General features: G+C 37.2%; 1 protein-coding gene across 2 annotated transcripts; it reads left to right on the top strand.

The window, feature by feature from the left end:
* Positions 1 to 333: 333 nt before the first annotated feature.
* Positions 334 to 15,717, top strand: C25H6orf62 (chromosome 25 C6orf62 homolog). Of its 2 annotated transcripts, XR_013168774.1 has the most exons (6): positions 334 to 2,280; positions 4,045 to 4,221; positions 5,580 to 5,702; positions 11,755 to 11,889; positions 14,053 to 14,587; positions 14,836 to 15,717. XR_013168774.1 is itself a non-coding variant. In XM_077143804.1 (5 exons), exons 1-5 carry the CDS (start codon positions 2,152 to 2,154, stop codon positions 14,176 to 14,178), a joined length of 690 nt encoding a protein of 229 aa, XP_076999919.1. In that variant the 5' UTR covers positions 334 to 2,151; the 3' UTR covers positions 14,179 to 15,359. The 2 variants fall into 2 exon arrangements, 1 of the variants encoding a protein (XP_076999919.1); XM_077143804.1 differs by having other exon boundaries at positions 14,053 to 15,359.
* The last annotated feature ends 1,747 nt before the right edge of the window (positions 15,718 to 17,464 follow it).

Below are 17,464 nucleotides of genomic sequence, written 5' to 3'. Positions count from 1 at the left end.
CCGCAGCTACCGGTGGGGGGGAACGAGGCTGTGCCACCGCGGACCTTCGCCATCCGCCTCAGCTTTTCCCCCCTCCGGGTCTCCTCGATCTTCTTTCCTGAGAGCCGGAGCCCGACCGCGAGGGGAAGAAAGACTCAAGAGCAGATGCTTGAACTGAAATAACTTTATCTTGGGGGGCTTCCTTCGCTGACAGACTCCTTAGCACAGGGCTCCCCTCCCCCTCCTCCCCTCCCCCTCCGCCGCCAGCACCAGTCCTCCCCCCACCCCCCTCCTTCTCGTTTTTCCGCTTCTCTCTCTCTCTCTCTCTCTTTTTTCTCCGGTCGCCGCTGCTTTCGCGTCCTTCCCCTCCGCCGCCGCCGGGGCGCCGAGCCAGACTATGGGTCCCAGGTGGGGGCTGAGCGGCGGCAGCAGCGCGCGCGGCCCGGTCACAGTGCGCACTGCAGCGGCGATGGAGGGGCTCAGTTGGCTGGTGGTTTTCTCTTGACATGGCTCCTGCCCGTGCTGCGAGCAGCGCCGCCTCTTCCGCCGCCGCCGCCGCCACCGCTCCGCCCGCAGGCTGCGGCTAGAGGGCCCGAGCCCGCCCGAGAGTCGGTCCGCGAGTCCCGGTCTCCGCGGGGACAGGGAGGGGCCTTCCCCGTCACCCACCCCCGCCCCGGCTGCCTCAGTTCCACTCCCTGCCTCTTCAGGAAACTAATGACCCCGCCCTGAACAACCCAAACTCGGGAAACATGGTCTGTTCAACGTGAGAGAGCTAATCCAGAATCCGGGAGTTAAGAAAAATTTTTTTTTTTTTTGGTGGGGTGGGCCTACTTTAAAAAGTAATTAATATTAACTCAATTATTTTCTTTTTTTTCCCCATTGATCCTTCCCATTTACCCTCCCACCTGCTCTACCCGGGCGGGAATTGTTTCCACGATGAAATGAGTGAAAACCTGAGTGATCCTGTGTCTCCCGTGGTGCGAGTGAGTCGCTGCCGCTGAAGGCAAGGGGTGGGGGTGGGACCTGGGGGTGACAGGCAGGTGGTCCCCAGGCATTGTCTGGGATTTGGGAGAAGAACCCGCCACCTTTGCCTCAGCAATGCTCACAAGAAGATAAATTGCGCTCCCCACCATCTTGAGCGGGGGCAGATTTGTAGAGAAGGCTCCCTTGGGGAATGTAGGAGTCTCGTTGCAGGACTGGGGTTGTTGGGATCCCGGGCATTAATCAGGTCTAACAAAGGGCCGGAGTAATTATTATACAGTATTATATACCCCCTTTCCCTTTGCCATCATGATTCTCCTTGGCAGCAGCATTAGCAGCCGCCTGAGGGTGAAAATTTGGGTAATGGGGAAGTTGGTAATGACTCCGCTGTTTTTTCCCATGGCTCCTTTGGGCAACAGCTGCCCGCCCCCAGTATGCACTGTAGTTGATTGCAGGGAAACCCTGTACCTCTCCCCATCCTTCTCTACCGATTTTGCACTTTTCTCTTTGCTCACCACCAAGTGTAATCAATAACAAGCACTGACGATACATAGCAATAGTGAAATCTGAAATAACTAAGAATTAATTAGGTACTACAGCCATGGATCTGGCTGGGTAAAATTCAATTGGATATTTCAGTTTCATTCACCTACCCCGTTTCGGTGTTTTGTTTTTGTTTTGCCTTTTTTTTTTTTTGTATTTGGAAAGCAAGGATCATATTCCCCCTTCTTTTCATAATCCCTTTAATAAAAAGAGGGGAAAAAATCCGGATGGATTTTAAGGATTGGTCTGGTGTCAGCTGTGTTTTATTGCACACCTAAATCCTGATTATAGGCTTTTCATCCCCCCCCAGCCTCTATTTTGGCAGTTAAGCCAAATGTGTTTTCCAAAAAGTTAGTTCATATATTTTCTCCTCTTTCTTTCCTCCCTGCCCTTCCTTTTTCCCATCCGACCCCAAACGTTATTGTCCAAACATGACTGGACAGCAGCTTTTGTTTCTTGACCCTGTAATATGAGTCTGCTAATATTGCCAGAAGGTGCAGTTTTTGGGTTACAGTCGTGATTTTAGCTATTCAGTCATATTAGCAGGAAAAAAAAAATGACTTGTTTCTGTTGTACTTGAGTCTTAAGAAAAAGTGCCCATAGTTTAGTGACAATTTCCAAAGGCTTTAGTACCACCTGTATTTCAAAATGGGGGACCCAAACTCCCGGAAGAAACAAGCTCTGAACAGACTACGTGCTCAGCTTAGAAAGAAAAAAGAATCTCTAGCTGACCAGTTTGACTTCAAGATGTATATTGCCTTTGTATTCAAGGAGAAGGTAATTCAAAGTTCTTAAAATGTGAATTAGCACAAAGTGATTTTTGTCAATGTGTATTATTTAGTTGTTTGTTACTCTTAAATAGCTGTGAATGTTAGATTGAAGAGTATTTGGGAAAGTCTACTTTATATGCTTTGTCTTTCACTCTTACTGGTAATTCCGAATTGAGTAGTTACAGTGTAACTATGAAAGAAAGTCCCTTGAATACTCGTTGGCTTGGAAATAATATAATTCTAAAGCTTAGGGTCTACTTTTAGTTGGTTGGTGTGAGTAACATTGTAAAAATGTAGTTTGTGTGAACTTCTATAGGGAACTCTATAAATGAATTTAAAGATTGTCGGTATAAATTATAAGTAGGATGTTTGAAAGTGGTAAATTGAAATTAAAATGGTATATACTAAAGTCAACCTGTTTCTAGAAGGAGATACACCTTTTGGTATATTTAAGGAAATAGAATACACTTATTTTTAGGAGTACTTAAATGCTGTAGCGGTTAATTTGTATTTACATTGCAATTTTTTAAAATTTAGACTGAAGAGGAAATGTAAGGGTTTAAAAAATCTTAACAGAATTAGTTATACAGTTAAATAGCAAATAATGATTTATTATAAAGCAAGGACAACATAAAAGCCGTTTTTTATGTGTGTCTTAAAATGGACAGTTTATTACATAAGGCCATTTGACATGAGACTAGGTTATGAATGTAAGGAAGTGCTACTTTGATTTTTGTATGTAGATTGTGAGCTAATTTCAGATCAGAAATATAATCTTAGTTATTTGGAAGTTTCCCAGGTTTTTAGCTCACTCTTAACTCTTAGGTTAATGCATTGAAGAAGACTTTTAGCTCCTAAAGTATAGCCTGTAAAGTGATTTCAAAAATTTTGCTTTGAAGGTTTAAAGTGATTGTCACAAGATTGAATAGTACCAAGGATTTACTTCCTCATTTTTTTTTTAAATCAAGTTGACTGCAAAATTTTTAAGATCAGATTCTAGTTTAAGATATAATAATGTAGGTTCACTAGAAATGAATCCAAGATAGGAGTGACGAGGTGCCCCAAATTGTAGGAGCTCGTTCTTTTAAAACCTGCAAAAACCTGTTTTCTCTGTGAATGGACAGTATTTGGACAATTGTCATGAATAGTTTATAATGTATACTCTATACCGCAGAATTTTATAGGCTAGGTTGATGATGAGTGCTTGGTCTTAACCTAAAAATGAAACTCAGATATTTTTTCACCTTTGAAATGTTGACACGTGATTATATAATGTCCAGGAAGAGTAATGGAGATTGAACCATTTGAGGAGTGAAACAATTAACTTGTCTAAATAGCTTTCTTTTTTAAACTGCTGAAATATTAACTTAGTTGTATGTAGAACCAGTTAAATGAAATTACATCAAAACCATCATTTTCTTTAATTGAAGGATTGTCTAGTGTTCCTCACAGTGTTTAAGAAATGTTATTGTCTAAAATAAAAAATTGTTGTGGATACTATAATACTGTAAAACTGGACAGTTAAATTCTGATAGTAGTATTTTTGTGTGTGGTTGGAAGGAGAGGAGGTGAAGGATCACCCTATCTGAAAATATTTTTTCAAGGTGAAAATTACGTCAGTTACGAATTTTGCTAAATAAGAATAAAGGTACTTAACGTAATGTGAATTTGGAGTAGTATACATTGTAATGTGAATTTGTAGTAGTATGCTTAAAAACAAAAAAGGAAAGTATGCTGTCAAGCAGTTTATACCTTTTCTTTTTTCATTTAGAAGAAAAAAGCAGCACTTTTTGAAGTGTCTGAGGTTATACCAGTCATGACAAATAATTATGAAGAAAATATCCTGAAAGGTGTGCGAGATTCCAGCTATTCCCTGGAAAGTTCCATAGAGCTTTTACAGAAGGATGTGGTACAGCTCCATGCTCCTCGATACCAGTCTATGAGAAGGGTAAGTTCTTGATATGGTAGGTAAGTTTTTGTGGCTTGATCTTGCATTTTTTCCGCCTACAAATGGGTAGTTGCTTTATGGTGATAGATTTCAAGTTTTGTGGAACCAGAAATTAAGGTTCTTTTACAAGGCTTGTAAAATGTGGTAGTTCTTGTCAGAATAGTATGTTAAAAGTAAATGAATTGTAATTTTCAGTTAATTATACTTCTAGGTGTAAGATTTATTCTCAGTTAGCTGTTATCTGACTTTCTCCAAAATTGGAAAGATTTTTTCATCATGTGTTTTGCTTGTCCCAATCCATGCATTTGTCATTCAAATCCTGTGTTTGGTAGGGTTAGAAAAGTGTAGTTCAATAAGGTGTTTGAAGGAATCCCTTTCACCCATTTTTGGGGTTGGTAATAGCCAACTATTTTTCTTTTTGCCAGCCAACTTTTTTTTTGTGGGGTGGGGGGGTGCGTGCATGGTCTGGGAATTGAACCTGAGTCTCCCGCGTGAAAGGCAAACTAGCCAACTATTTTTAATAACTTAAATGCTACACATAAAATTGTTTTAATTTTCTTAAAGTAGGTTTTGTTTTGTTTTTTTACAAAGTTGATTTGAAGTAAAAGGTAAGGAGAACCTAAATTAGCTTTGCTTATGTGGTATTATGCTTTTAATGAACGTTATTGCTGTGAATAATGTTATGCTACTACTATTCATTAGGTTTTCCTTTTTTTATGCTGCCAATCTTCTAAACTTCTGCAACACATTCTTAATCAATTTGAGCATACTTGAACAAGAGATCCCCATAATTAGTGGTAAATTTGTTACAAGACTAGAGATAAGTATGTACTGGTTTGACACAGTTTTATTAGCCTTTGAAAATTGTATGATAGTTTATGATAATGAAGGAAAGTAAAGAAATGGAGAAAGGTATTTTTCTTTCAATGCATGGCGAAGATAACATTTCAGCTATAGTAAGAAGGTATTGATTCATACTAGAAGTTCCAAGACACCTTTGTTAAATAGGTTTTGATTTTGAAGGGTACAAATAAATGCACAGAGATGTACAGGGACTTTGGGGAAAAAAACCCAAAAGACACAAAGTCAGAGATTGAATTGTAGTTTTCACCGTGCGCTGATGAATCTAGGCCTGGAGTGGAAAAATTGGGCTGAATGACTTTTGAGTATGGATTCTACCAAAAAAATAGTTAGAATTGGGCCATGAGCTATTCAGATTGTGTATAGTCCTATTACTATTGCCTCTTATGATATAAAATGATGTATAGTGGGCTTTTTGCACTTGTGAGAATCAAACCCCATAGTGTGCAGTATTGCTTATTTCAACTTTAAATTTTTTTTTTTTTTCTGTTTTATAGGATGTAATTGGCTGTACTCAGGAGATGGATTTCATTCTTTGGCCTCGGAATGATATTGAAAAAATTGTCTGTCTCCTGTTTTCTAGGTGGAAGGAATCTGATGAGCCTTTTAGGCCTGTTCAGGTATTTTATCCTGAAGTGTGGTGAGCACTTCAATAATTGAAAACTCCTGGAGTAGGGTCTAACTTGAGAAATTCTTTGGAAGTATGCTTTCTAATAAGTTCTGATTCTTGGGTTCTTCCTGTTCTTTTGAATATTATGATATGAGAGAAGCATTTGGATTAGAGAGTCTCTTGAGATTAAGGTGGCCTTTGAAATTACAGCCAGAGAACATCTTTTAAGGTTGATATGTGCTGACTGAGGGTCTCATGGATGAGCTTCAGAAAATATGACCCTTTACCCATACACACATCTTGTGCCAAATACTGAGAAAATGCCTAGCACAGTTAACTCAGGCATTAGCCATGATTTCAAAGAAAGGTAGTATTTATCTTGAAGACAAGATAGGGGTTTTTTTTGTTGTTTTTTACTTTTTTTTATTGTGAAATATAACCTATATACAAAAAAAGCAGTTGATTTCCAAGGATATTTTAACAGTTAGTTATAGAACAGATTTTAAAGTTTGGTATGGGTTACAGTTTCATGACTTTTTTTTTCCTAACTGCTCCAAGACACTGGAGACCATATGAATATCAGTGTAATGATTCAGCAGTCATACTCATTTGTTAAATTCTCTCTTCTCTGTTATACTACAACTACTCTTTTTTTTTCTTTTTTGTGAAAAATTACATATATACAAAAAGCAATACATTTCAAGGCACATCAGAATAATTAGTTGTAGAACAAATTTCAGAATTTGGTATGGTCTACAATTCCACAATTTTTAAATTTCTAGCTGCTCTCAGGTACTGGAGACTAAAAGAAATATCTATATAATGATTCAGCATTCATTTGTTAAATTCTACCTTCTCTGTATAACTCCACCATTACTTTTGATCTTTCTCCCACTCTTTAGGGGTATTTGGGCTATGCCCCATTCTAACCTATTCGATTGATATGGGATAGGGGGATGGAACTAGTTGATATTCTGGAGAGGCTGGCCCCTCTGCATTACAGGACTTATCTGATCCAGGGATCCATCTGGAGAGTATAGATTTCTGGGAAGTTACCCCAGTGCATGGAACATTTGTAGAATCTTATATGCCCTAGGTATTCTTTAGGATTGGCAGGAATGGTTTTGGTTGAGGTTTGGCAAGTTATAATAGGTAGCAGTGTCTAACTGAAGCTTGTGTAAGAGTGACTTCTAGAGTATCCTCTCAACTCTATTTGAACTCTCACCTATTCATTAAGCTTATTTTCCCGTTGGCCAGGATGGCATTGTATATCCCAGAGACATAATAGTCTTTACCTAGCTATTCCACATAAGGTCCCGGAGGAAAAATAGGGTATTAGAAATTTGAAAATATACTGTGGTACATGGAGCTACACTTTTCCAGTGGGAAATTCAGGTTGGGGTGGGGTATACTTTTTTTTTTTTTTTAACTTTTTTTTTATTAATTAAAAAAAATTAACAAACAAAACATTAAGATATCATTCCGTTCTACATATACAATCAGTAATTCTTAATATCATCACATAGTTCCATATTCATCATTTCTTAGTACATTTGCATCGATTTAGAAAAAGAAATAAAAAGACAACAGAAAAAGTGATAAAATGATAATAGAGGAAAAAAAGATTGTACATACCATACCCCTTACCCCTCACTTTCATTTACCACTAGCATTTTAAACTGAATTTATTTTAACATTTGTTCCCCCTGTTATTTATTTTTATTCCATATGTTCTACTCTTCTGTTGATATAGTAGCTAAAAGGAGCATCAGACACAAGGTTTTCACATTCACAGAGTCTCATTGTGAAAGCTATATCATTGTTCAGTCATCATCAAGAAACATGGCTACTGGAACACAGCTCTACATTTTCAGGCAATTCCCTCCAGCCTCTCCACTGCATCTTGAACAACAAGGTGATATCTACTTAATGCATAAGAATAACCTCCAGGATAACCTCTCGACTCTGTTTGGAATCTCTCAGCCATTGACACTTAGTCTCATTTCACTCTTCCCCCTTTGGTCGAGAAGGTTCTCTCAATCCCTTGATGTTAATTCTCAGCTCATTCTAGGGTTTTTCTCAGTCCTTTGGTGCTGAGTTTCAGCTCATTCCAGGATCTCTGTCCCATGTTGCCAGGAAGGTCCACACCCCTGGGAGTCATGTCCCACGCGGAGATGGGGAGGGTGGTGAGACTGCTCGTCATGTTGACTGGAGAGAGAGGCCACATCTTAGCAACAAAAGAGGCTGTCTTGGGTGTGACTCTTAGGCCTAAATTTTAAGTAGACTTGACCTATCCCCTGTGGGGTTAAGTTTCATATGAACAAGCCCCAAGACTGGGGGCTCAGCCTATAGCTTTGGTTGTCCACACTGCTTGTGAGAATATCAAGAATTCAACTTGGGGAAGTTGAATTTCTCCCCACTCTCACCATTCCCTGAAGGGGGCTCGCAAATACTTTTCCAGTCACTGATCAAATCATTCTGGGATTCATCGGGGCATCACTCTGGACAAACCAACAAAATCTCATGTGCTACCTAAGATTCCAAGTACTTAATGACATTCAATCAAACTGTCTACATGAGTTATATTAGGAAATGCTCTAGTCAAAATATAAATTTTGTAACATTTTTTGCTTTAGTCTCACACATAAGGTGACATTTTAAAGTATTAATTATCTATTTTCAGCACCCTGCAATAATGACATTCTTTTGTTCTTCCTCATGCAAAAACATTTTTTTTTTTTTTAACATGGGCAGGCACCGGGAATCGAACCCGGGTCCTCGGGCATGGCAGGCAAGCACTCTTACCTGCTGAGCCACCGTGGCCCGCCCCATGCAAAAACATTTTTAAAATTTGTACATTGTACATTTCACTATTATTATATACTCTAGGCATTCCTAGATTATACCATCTCAGTCTTTAACATCTATCTTTCTTTCTGATTTCATTTATGTCCCCAGCCCTACTCCCTCTATCATTCTCACATGCAGCTTCATTCAGTGTTTTAACATAATTACATTACAGTTAGGTAGTGTTGTGCTGTCCATTTCTGAGTTTTTATATTCAGTCCTGTTGCACAGTCTGTATCCCTTCAGCTCCAATTACCCAGTATCTTATCCTATTTCTATCTCTGTTACCAACGACATATTCCAAGTTTATTCACTAATGTCAGTTCATATCAGTGAGACCATACAGTATTTGTCCTTTAGTTTTTGGCTAGTCTCACGCAGCATAATGTTCTCAAGGTCCATCCATGTTGTTACATAGTCTTAAAGCTGCGTAGTATTCCATCGTATGTATATACCGCGGTTTGTTTAGCCACTTGTCTGTTGATGGACATTTTGGCTGTTTCTGTCTCCTTGCAATTGTAAATCATGCTGCTATAAACATTGGTGTGCAAATGTCCATTTGTGTCTTTGCCCTTAAGTCCTCTGAGTAGATACCTAGCAATGGTATTGCTGGGTCATATGGCAATTCTATATTCATCTTTTTGAGGAACTGCCAAACTGCCTTCCACCGTGGTTGCACCATTTGACATTCCCACCAACAGTGAATAAGTGTGCCTCTTTCTCCACATCCTTTCCAGCACTTGTCATTTTCTGTTTTGTTGATAATGGCCATTCTGGTGGGTGTGAGATGATATCTCATTGTGGTTTTGATTTGCATTTCTCTAATGGCCAGGGACGTTGAGCATCTCTTCATGTGCCTTTTGTATTTCCTCTTCTGAGAAGTGTCTGTTCGAGTCTTTTTCCCATTTTGTATTTGGGTTGGCGGTTTTTTTGTTGTTGAGTTGAACAATCTCTTTATAAATTCTGGGTACTAGACCTTTATCTGATATGTCGTTTCCAAATATTGTCTCCCATTGTGTAGGCTGTCTTTTTACTTTCTTGATGAAGTTCTTTGATGCACAAAAGTGTTTAATTTTGAGGAGCTCCCATTTATTTATTTATTTCTTCAGTGCTCTTGCTTTAGCTGTAAGGTCCATAAAACCGCCTCCAGTTATAAGATTTATAAGATATCTCCCTGCATTTTCCTCTGTTTTATGGTCTTAGACCTAATGTTTAGATCTTTGATCCATTTTGAATTAACTTGTGTATAGGGTGTGAGATACAGGTCCTCTTTCATTCTTTTGCATATGGATATCCAGTTCTCTAGGCACCATTTATTGAAGAGACTGTTCTGGAGGTATACTTTTTAAGTATAAAATTAGCTGTATCTGACTAACCATAATTAATATTTTGGTTGATCTCATTTTTTTCTTTGCATATAAATATATTGTAAATAAAATGAGGATATCAGCACCTGGGTAAATTCCGTTAAATTAGCACTGGAGGGAGGTGCAAGGGTTATTGCAGTGGTAAAATTCTCGCCTGCCATGCAGGAGACCCTGGTTGGATTTTCAGCCCTTACAGTTCCCAAACAAACAAGCAAACAAACAAAAATTCATCAAATGGTGCTGCAATAAGGGGATACTCACATGGAAAAAGAATGAAATGTGACCTGTGCCATACAGCATACACACAAAAGAATTAGCACTAAGATTTGTCAGGTACATCAAATGACAAAGCAGTCAAAAGTTAGCAAAATGTCGGGGAAGGTTAAGAACCATTACTAAATTGACCTTCTTCCTGTGTAGTTTTATATACAGAAGAACTTCTTAGAAAGTTATTTCTTAGATCAGACTCCTTTGAGAACCAGGATATTTTCCCTGGGAAAATTCTGTTCATCTTGTCAAGGCCTAATTCAAATATGCTTGCTAATGCTCCCCACATTTCTACTCTAATTATTCTTTTTCCTTTTTAACAAATACTCCCTGTCCTCCCTTCTCCTTCCAATCTCTAATCTGTTTTCTATCTCCAAATTTGCTCTTTCTGGTCATTTTTTTAAGTGATATAAAATTTTTGTCCTTCTGTCTTGCTTATTCCACTGAGCATATTGTTTTCGAGGTTTTTCCATGTAGCATGTCTTATAACTTGGTTTTTTTTCTTATGGCCAAATAATATTCTGTTGTGTGTCTGGACCATATTTTGTTTATCCATTCATTTGTTGATGGACATGTGGGCTGTTACCAGCTTTTGCCTTTTATGAATCATGCTGCTTTAAACAAAATTGGCATGCGAAATCTTTACAAAGCCTTGAAGTGGGATTGCTGGGTCAAATGGTAATTGTATATTTAATTTTGAGAAACTACCATATTGCTTTACTCAGTGGCTGTACCATGTTATGTTAGTTATTTTCCTCTCATAGCACTTAAATGATAGGAACCCAGTTTAGGTTTCATAAGTAAACCACATTTTATTCAAGAAAAGTATTTGAAGCAAGTTATGTTTGGTACTCTCCAGCAGTGTATGATCTTCTTAAGATTGAGGTAACTTTATTCATGTCTTCAGGTATCTGATAGTGTTTTTCATATACCAAGAGTTTGCTAACAATTTACGTTGCACAGAGATACACAAACCATTAAGATATTGAAGTTGGAATCTGAATATTTACTATAAATTTTAAGAAGAAACAGCATTAATTGCATAGTGAAGAATAAAATAGGCTGTATGGCACTTTCATCTGACTAGACTATCATGTCAGGCTTAGGTTAGCTGTGGAAAAACTGCACTTAAAATCATAATAAAAATTGAGGGGTTCATAAATCCTCTGAAGCCCATCTATGTAAGGAATGAAATTATGTTTCAAATGTAGTTAAGGAGGGAGATGTTGGGGGGCTTAACATATAGATGTTATGAGCCACTAAGGTGGGAATATTGAATTAAGTTTGAAAACTCAATTTTATGAAAGGTAATTGACAATATTGAGACACAGTCTTTTGGTGTAGAGCTTTTCTTGAAAGGAGCACTGTCCAGGTGCACTTTCTGTGATATCGGAAAAGTTCTCTACCTCAAGAGGCTTTTTGAAATGTGGTAGGGTTAAGTGAAGAACTGAATTTAAATTTAATTTTAATTGAAATTTAACTAGCCACATGTGGCTCTTAGCTACCATAAAGCCCGATAATGCATATGGGTGCAGATGTTGAATTTGTAGTTACATATAAATGCTTTTATTCCTTATTTAGGCCAAATTTGAGTTTCATCACGGTGACTATGAAAAACAGTTTCTGCATGTACTGAGCCGCAAGGACAAGACTGGAATTGTTGTCAACAATCCTAACCAGTCAGTGTTTCTCTTCATTGACAGACAGCACTTGCAGGTAATAAGCATTGATTTGAAAAATATTTAAGGGCTCATTTGAAGATACTAGTTTATTATTAGTTGAACTGTTTTCTTCGCAAGATACTTAAATTCTGATTTGTCCCCTCAACAATATTACTTTTGAAGTTTTTTTTAAAAAAAAAAACAATAAAAACAGATCTTCTCCACCTCACCCTAGAATAATGGTTCCCAAACTTTATTGCACATTGTAACTACCTGGGGAGCTTTTGTAAGTAATGATTTCTAGTATACAGTAGAGTTTGCATATCATTGCCCTAGAACTTTTCTCTAGAACTTTTGTATCTAAAGTGTTGGTCAGCTGACTAGCATCAGCATCACCTGGGAATTTGTTGAAATGGAGACTCTCCAAGCCTGACACCAGGCCTATTTATCAGAATCTACATTTAACAAGATCTTCAGGTGATTTGTAACAATATATTTTGAGAAGCACTGGCCTAGATCTTGTAAATCAAAATCTAAAGGGAATGGGCACATCTATGTGATTAACCTTTTAAAAAAAGCATCTTCCTAATTTTACCATTCATTCAACAAGCAAGTGCCTACTAAGTGCCACACACTGCAAACAGTGAACAAGATAGATGATTCCTGCTCTCATGGAACTTACATTCTAGTGTAGGAGACTCCAAAATTAATAAGTAAAAACATTAAGATAATGCTAAATGCTAAGAAAAAAAAGAAGGGGGGTGCTATAAACTATAGGGGATTTTGAGATTTTACTGTTAGCAGGAAAAGCCTCGTGATTAAAGTAAAAACCTTAAAAAGGAATATTCATGATACTAAATTTTTAGTTTTCTTTAATAGAGTGTACTTTTGTAGATAACTACAAAAGTACAAAGATTAATTTTACTAGAACTGTTACCTACCACCTTCAAGGGGCTGACAAAATACTTGGGAAGATTACACATATACTTTCAATCTAGTACTAATGTTAAGTAATTAGGTATAGTTCAGATAAAAGAACTATGAGAATTATAAAAGAAATGAAGGTACTTTGCCATTTTATAGCAAAGGAAACAAATTAACTTCATCAAAATTAGCTAGCCAAGGACCTTGTGCCCTGTATCATAACATGAAATGTATGTTAAAGGCTAGACCAAAGGATCATCTTGAATGAGCAGATGGTATAGAGACTCACAGCTGGAGTTTCATACAGATGCAGCCACATACTGCCTGTGAGATTTTGGACAAGTCACTTCTGTTAGCATGTTCTTTCTGTTAAAATTGAATAAATGATAGTGAGTAAAAGATGGTTGTGATGCTTTAAAGTAAAATATACATACATATATATATATATATATAGTCCTTTACATATATAGACTACTTCAAACTAGGAGAGTCAGATTTTTCTCTTTCTCTTTTTTTCCCCACCTTTTTAAGAGGTGCTGTAATAAAAAGATGAGCTTTGCAGTCTGGTCTGTGTTCAAATTCCATTTCACACTTACTAGTAATGGTTACTTTGAAAAGTACCACAAGTTAGATGTTCAAGTACTAATTTTTAAAGTTTGATTTAGATGGTAATATTTTTGCTTCTAGTCTCTTGGCCCAGGATATGCTTAAATCCTTTCTTTTTTACCTACTTCTTATCCTCTCCCAAGCCACTACACTCACCACATATATGTGCTTTTCTCTTCCTACAAAGAAATGACTACAAACCAACTTACACATCTGGCTACCTGAAATGTCTTGAATCCTAATTTTCTTATAACAAGTATTCTATTACTGACTTAGCTCTATTTATATATATTTTATATATATATATTTTGGAGACAGAATCTGATTTGGTAAAAAAGAGAAACACAAAGTATAAGAAACAATCAAATGAAAAGAAATATTTCAGCTAGAAATATCCTGGCATAAAACCACCTAAATCTTTTTTATTCTTTTGCATAAATTCTCTAAGCATCTATTTAGTTTACAATCTTTTTTTTTCTTTTCTGTTTTCATGTATCTTGTATGGCGTTCTGTCTTCCTAACTCAGATCTCCTGTGGATACGGACCATATTTTATTTCTTTATTCTGCACCTTGTGACTGTGTCCATAGGAGCTTAATAAGTTGTGGGAGATTGATTTCATGTGACAATTGGTCAGTTATGTTAGAAAGTCTTATTTATTAAGAATGTTAAAATTTTCCTCCTTCCAGACTCCAAAAAACAAAGCTACAATCTTCAAGTTATGCAGCATCTGCCTCTACCTGCCACAGGAGCAGCTCACCCACTGGGCAGTTGGCACCATAGAGGATCACCTCCGTCCTTATATGCCAGAATAGAGCACTCACTGACCAGCAAAATGGAGAAGATCAGAGAATGCAGCAGCATTTTTTTTCTCGTTTTCTTACCACTTTATTCTTTCAGAGTTAAAGAAAATGGACTCATGCACAGAACACTATGCATTTTGAAACTTGTTCATCCTGGATTTTTTTTTTTTTTTAAGTCATTTGTATTTCAGAACTTAAAAAAATTAGATGTCTTCTGCGCGGACTGTGTGAAAGAAGGTGCTTTGCATTTGCTGCACTGCATCAGCATCTTACTAAAAATGTGAAATGAAAGGACTATTGTACACTGAAATGTTTAAATGTATCTGAAAGCACCATTTTTGATGGTCTTCCCATTTGTGCTGGTTTTTGCCTCTTTGACATCTGTCATCAGTACTTAGAGGGTGCGAAGTGAATGTAACAGGTATAAATACATTTTTAAGAACTTAATAGCTTTGCTATAATCACCGATGTTCCAGAGCACTGTCAGATTCATTCTAATGACCAGAAGTGGTTGTGTTTTTTTTTTTTTTAAGGGAAAAAAAAAAAGACAACCATGGGAAAGAAATCTTAAATGAAAAAAAGCATCTCATTGTAGGCATTATTGCCTCAAATTTTACTGGGCCATGTTTGTTTCCTGGTACTCATAAATACATGTATTTTTTTTTTCAGATCTCTTTCCCCAAGTTGCTGTTTATAAAGGAGTATTCTGCTGAGTGTGGATATAGGTATACACATTTAAAGCAGATCTGGAGTCTGAAGTAGCTAAAGCAGCTATAAAACTGAAAAATACATTCATAGCTGCACAAACCGTGATAGGTAGAGGATTTTCCTTTTTTTGATTGTTTTGTTTTTGGTTTTAAAGAGAAGAGATTTTATTGCAAAGAAAAAATTCCAGTGAATTGTGCAGAAATACTGGTTTCTACACCATCCTAAAGAAAAACTTATGAGGGGTTTTTTGGAATCAAAAAGTTATAAATGCTGGGATCTTAAATTGTTAAAAAACAAATTGTGTCAAAAGTTCTAATAGCAGAACTCATTTTGTGCAATGAACATAAGGAAAGACTACTGTATAGTTGTTTTTGTTTTTGTTTTTCCTTTTAAATGAAGAAAGCTTTGCTTAAGGGTTGCATACTTTTATTGGAGTACATCTGAGTGATCCTACTCCTTTGGAGTAAAACTAGTGCTTACCGGTTTCCAATTGTATTTAGCTTTTGTTTGGAATTTGAAAAAATTAAAACCTAAATAAAATAGGTGAAAGTTCCCTGACTATTCAGGTGAATACACAAACTTGAAGTGGTAACTTTTTTCAAGTCACTGGGTAAAACCAAACTGGTGGTTAGGACTTGTGATCAACTTTCAGTAGTTATTAGCCTGGCCTTTATACTTTGCTTCATTAAAAAAAAAATGATTCTCAATTTCAAAATGCTTTAACATGTTTCCTCATTTCTTGAGAATTAGAATTTACTTGAAATAATACTAATACTTTTGAGTGCTTATGACCAAGTACTGTTCTGGTTTTAACTCATTTAATAAACCTGAGAGGAAACAGAAGTTAGGTAACTTGCCCAGGCTCATTTCATGAGTAGTGGACATGAAACCAGGCTAACTCTATATAGAGACCAAGCTCTTAATCATTTACTATATTGAGATACATTTCTTATGCTTGACAGGCATTACCAGCAGTAATTTATTTATTTTAAACTTTTATTTTTGAATAATCTTAATTTCATATACAGGACAGTTGTTCCTGTATAACCTTCACCCACATTTAGAACATTTGCCACGTTTTCATTCTCTCTACATATATTTATACATACTATTCTGAACCATTTGAGTCAGTTGCACACATCATGATTCTTACCCCTTAGTACTTCAGCATTTGTCCTAAGTATAAAGATAGTCTTTTACATGACCACAGTAGTTAAACTCAGGAAATGTAACATTGATACACTTTAAACTACCATCCATATTTCAATTTTGTTAATTGTCCCAGTAATATCCTTAAAAGCGTTTTTTATATTTCTGCAATACAGGGCCATACATTTAGTTTGAAGAGTACAGGGCAGTTTTAAAACATTTGTTAGAGATGTGAGTTTACTGAACAGTCACGCATAACATACAGGATTCCCATATACCAGGCCAATTTCTTAAAATATAAAATGTTCCTTATTATGTGTTTGATGTTTCTTCATGGTTAGGTTTGGATTATGCATTCTTGGCCAACGTCCGATGCAAGTAACTTTAGGCCTCTCTCAGGGTAATATCCAGAAGAATACTGTCAGTCTGCTCTTTGGGGATATAGATTTGATAGCCTGGCGAAGATGTTACCCTGCTTCTGCACTGTAGTTAACGCAAACTACAGTGATGATTCTTGCCTAACCAATCTTGATTGGCAAGATGGTTCCAAAGGGTGATTTTCAAAATCTATTCCTCCACGTTTATCAGCATTCTATTGTAAGAAAGAGCCCTCCTTTGCCATTTATTATCTGCCTAAACAGTATGGACTCAAAAAGGTTCATTTTTTCAGTGCTATATGATTTGCATGCCCCCGCCCCCCTTTTTTTTCCTCTTAAGCACTTTTTGACTTCAGGCATAAGATAACATTCATCTTATAACTTCCTTACTCTAGCTGCCCGCCTTGAAATTGGACATTTCTCCAGGGAGCCCAGTTTTCTTGTGGGAAATACTAGAAGTCAAGATCTGCGCTCCTAGGAAGTATGCTTCTATACTTTCAGTGGACAGATCAGCATCTATATTAATATAGGCAAAGGATAATCAACATTTAGCTGTTAGCTTGACTGCTTTTAGCTTTATTTATAACTGCCTCCTTTCCCTTCACTCTTCAGTAATATGTTGACTAAGACTCCCTGATACTAGAAATTAAATATTAAGAGTGCAAGACAGCCAAAAATTTATTTTGCATAAAAGGACTCAAGGGAAAATTGAAACCATAGTTCAATGAAAGAAAAACCTCACAGGTATTTCCAGGTCTAGACTTCCCAGTATTTGTATGGACTATATTAATTTCCTCGGCTGCTCAAGCAAATACCATGCAATGGGCTGGCTTAAACAATGGAAATTTATTAATTAGCTCACGGTTTTGAGACTAGGAGAAAGTGCAAATCAAAGAGTCATTAAGGTGATAGTTTCTCCCTGAAGACTGGTGTCCTGGGGCTGGCTGCTGGTGATCCTTGGTCCTGGGTGCCACTGTCACATGACCGGGCACATTGTGGCCTCTCCTGGCTTCTCCCTTCTCTTTCGCATTGCATCGACCTTCAGCTTCTTGCTTCCCATGGCC

Source organism: Tamandua tetradactyla, chromosome 25 (genome assembly GCF_023851605.1).
Source record: "Tamandua tetradactyla isolate mTamTet1 chromosome 25, mTamTet1.pri, whole genome shotgun sequence".
NCBI lineage: Eukaryota > Metazoa > Chordata > Mammalia > Pilosa > Myrmecophagidae > Tamandua > Tamandua tetradactyla.
The sequence above is the reverse complement of the archived record's forward strand: the minus strand, read 5'-3'. Positions and strand labels throughout refer to the sequence as shown.

What these genes read in the sequence shown, in the direction of transcription:
- C25H6orf62 (XM_077143804.1), top strand. Translation starts at nt 2,152, where the DNA reads ATGGGGGACCCAAACTCCCGGAAGAAACAAGCTCTGAACAGACTACGT. An exon ending in AGCCTTTTAGGCCTGTTCAG is followed by an intron (nt 5,703 to 11,754) that starts GTATTTTATCCT and finishes TTCCTTATTTAG; the next exon opens with GCCAAATTTGAGTTTCATCA. An exon ending in TTGACAGACAGCACTTGCAG is followed by an intron (nt 11,890 to 14,052) that starts GTAATAAGCATT and finishes TCCTCCTTCCAG; the next exon opens with ACTCCAAAAAACAAAGCTAC.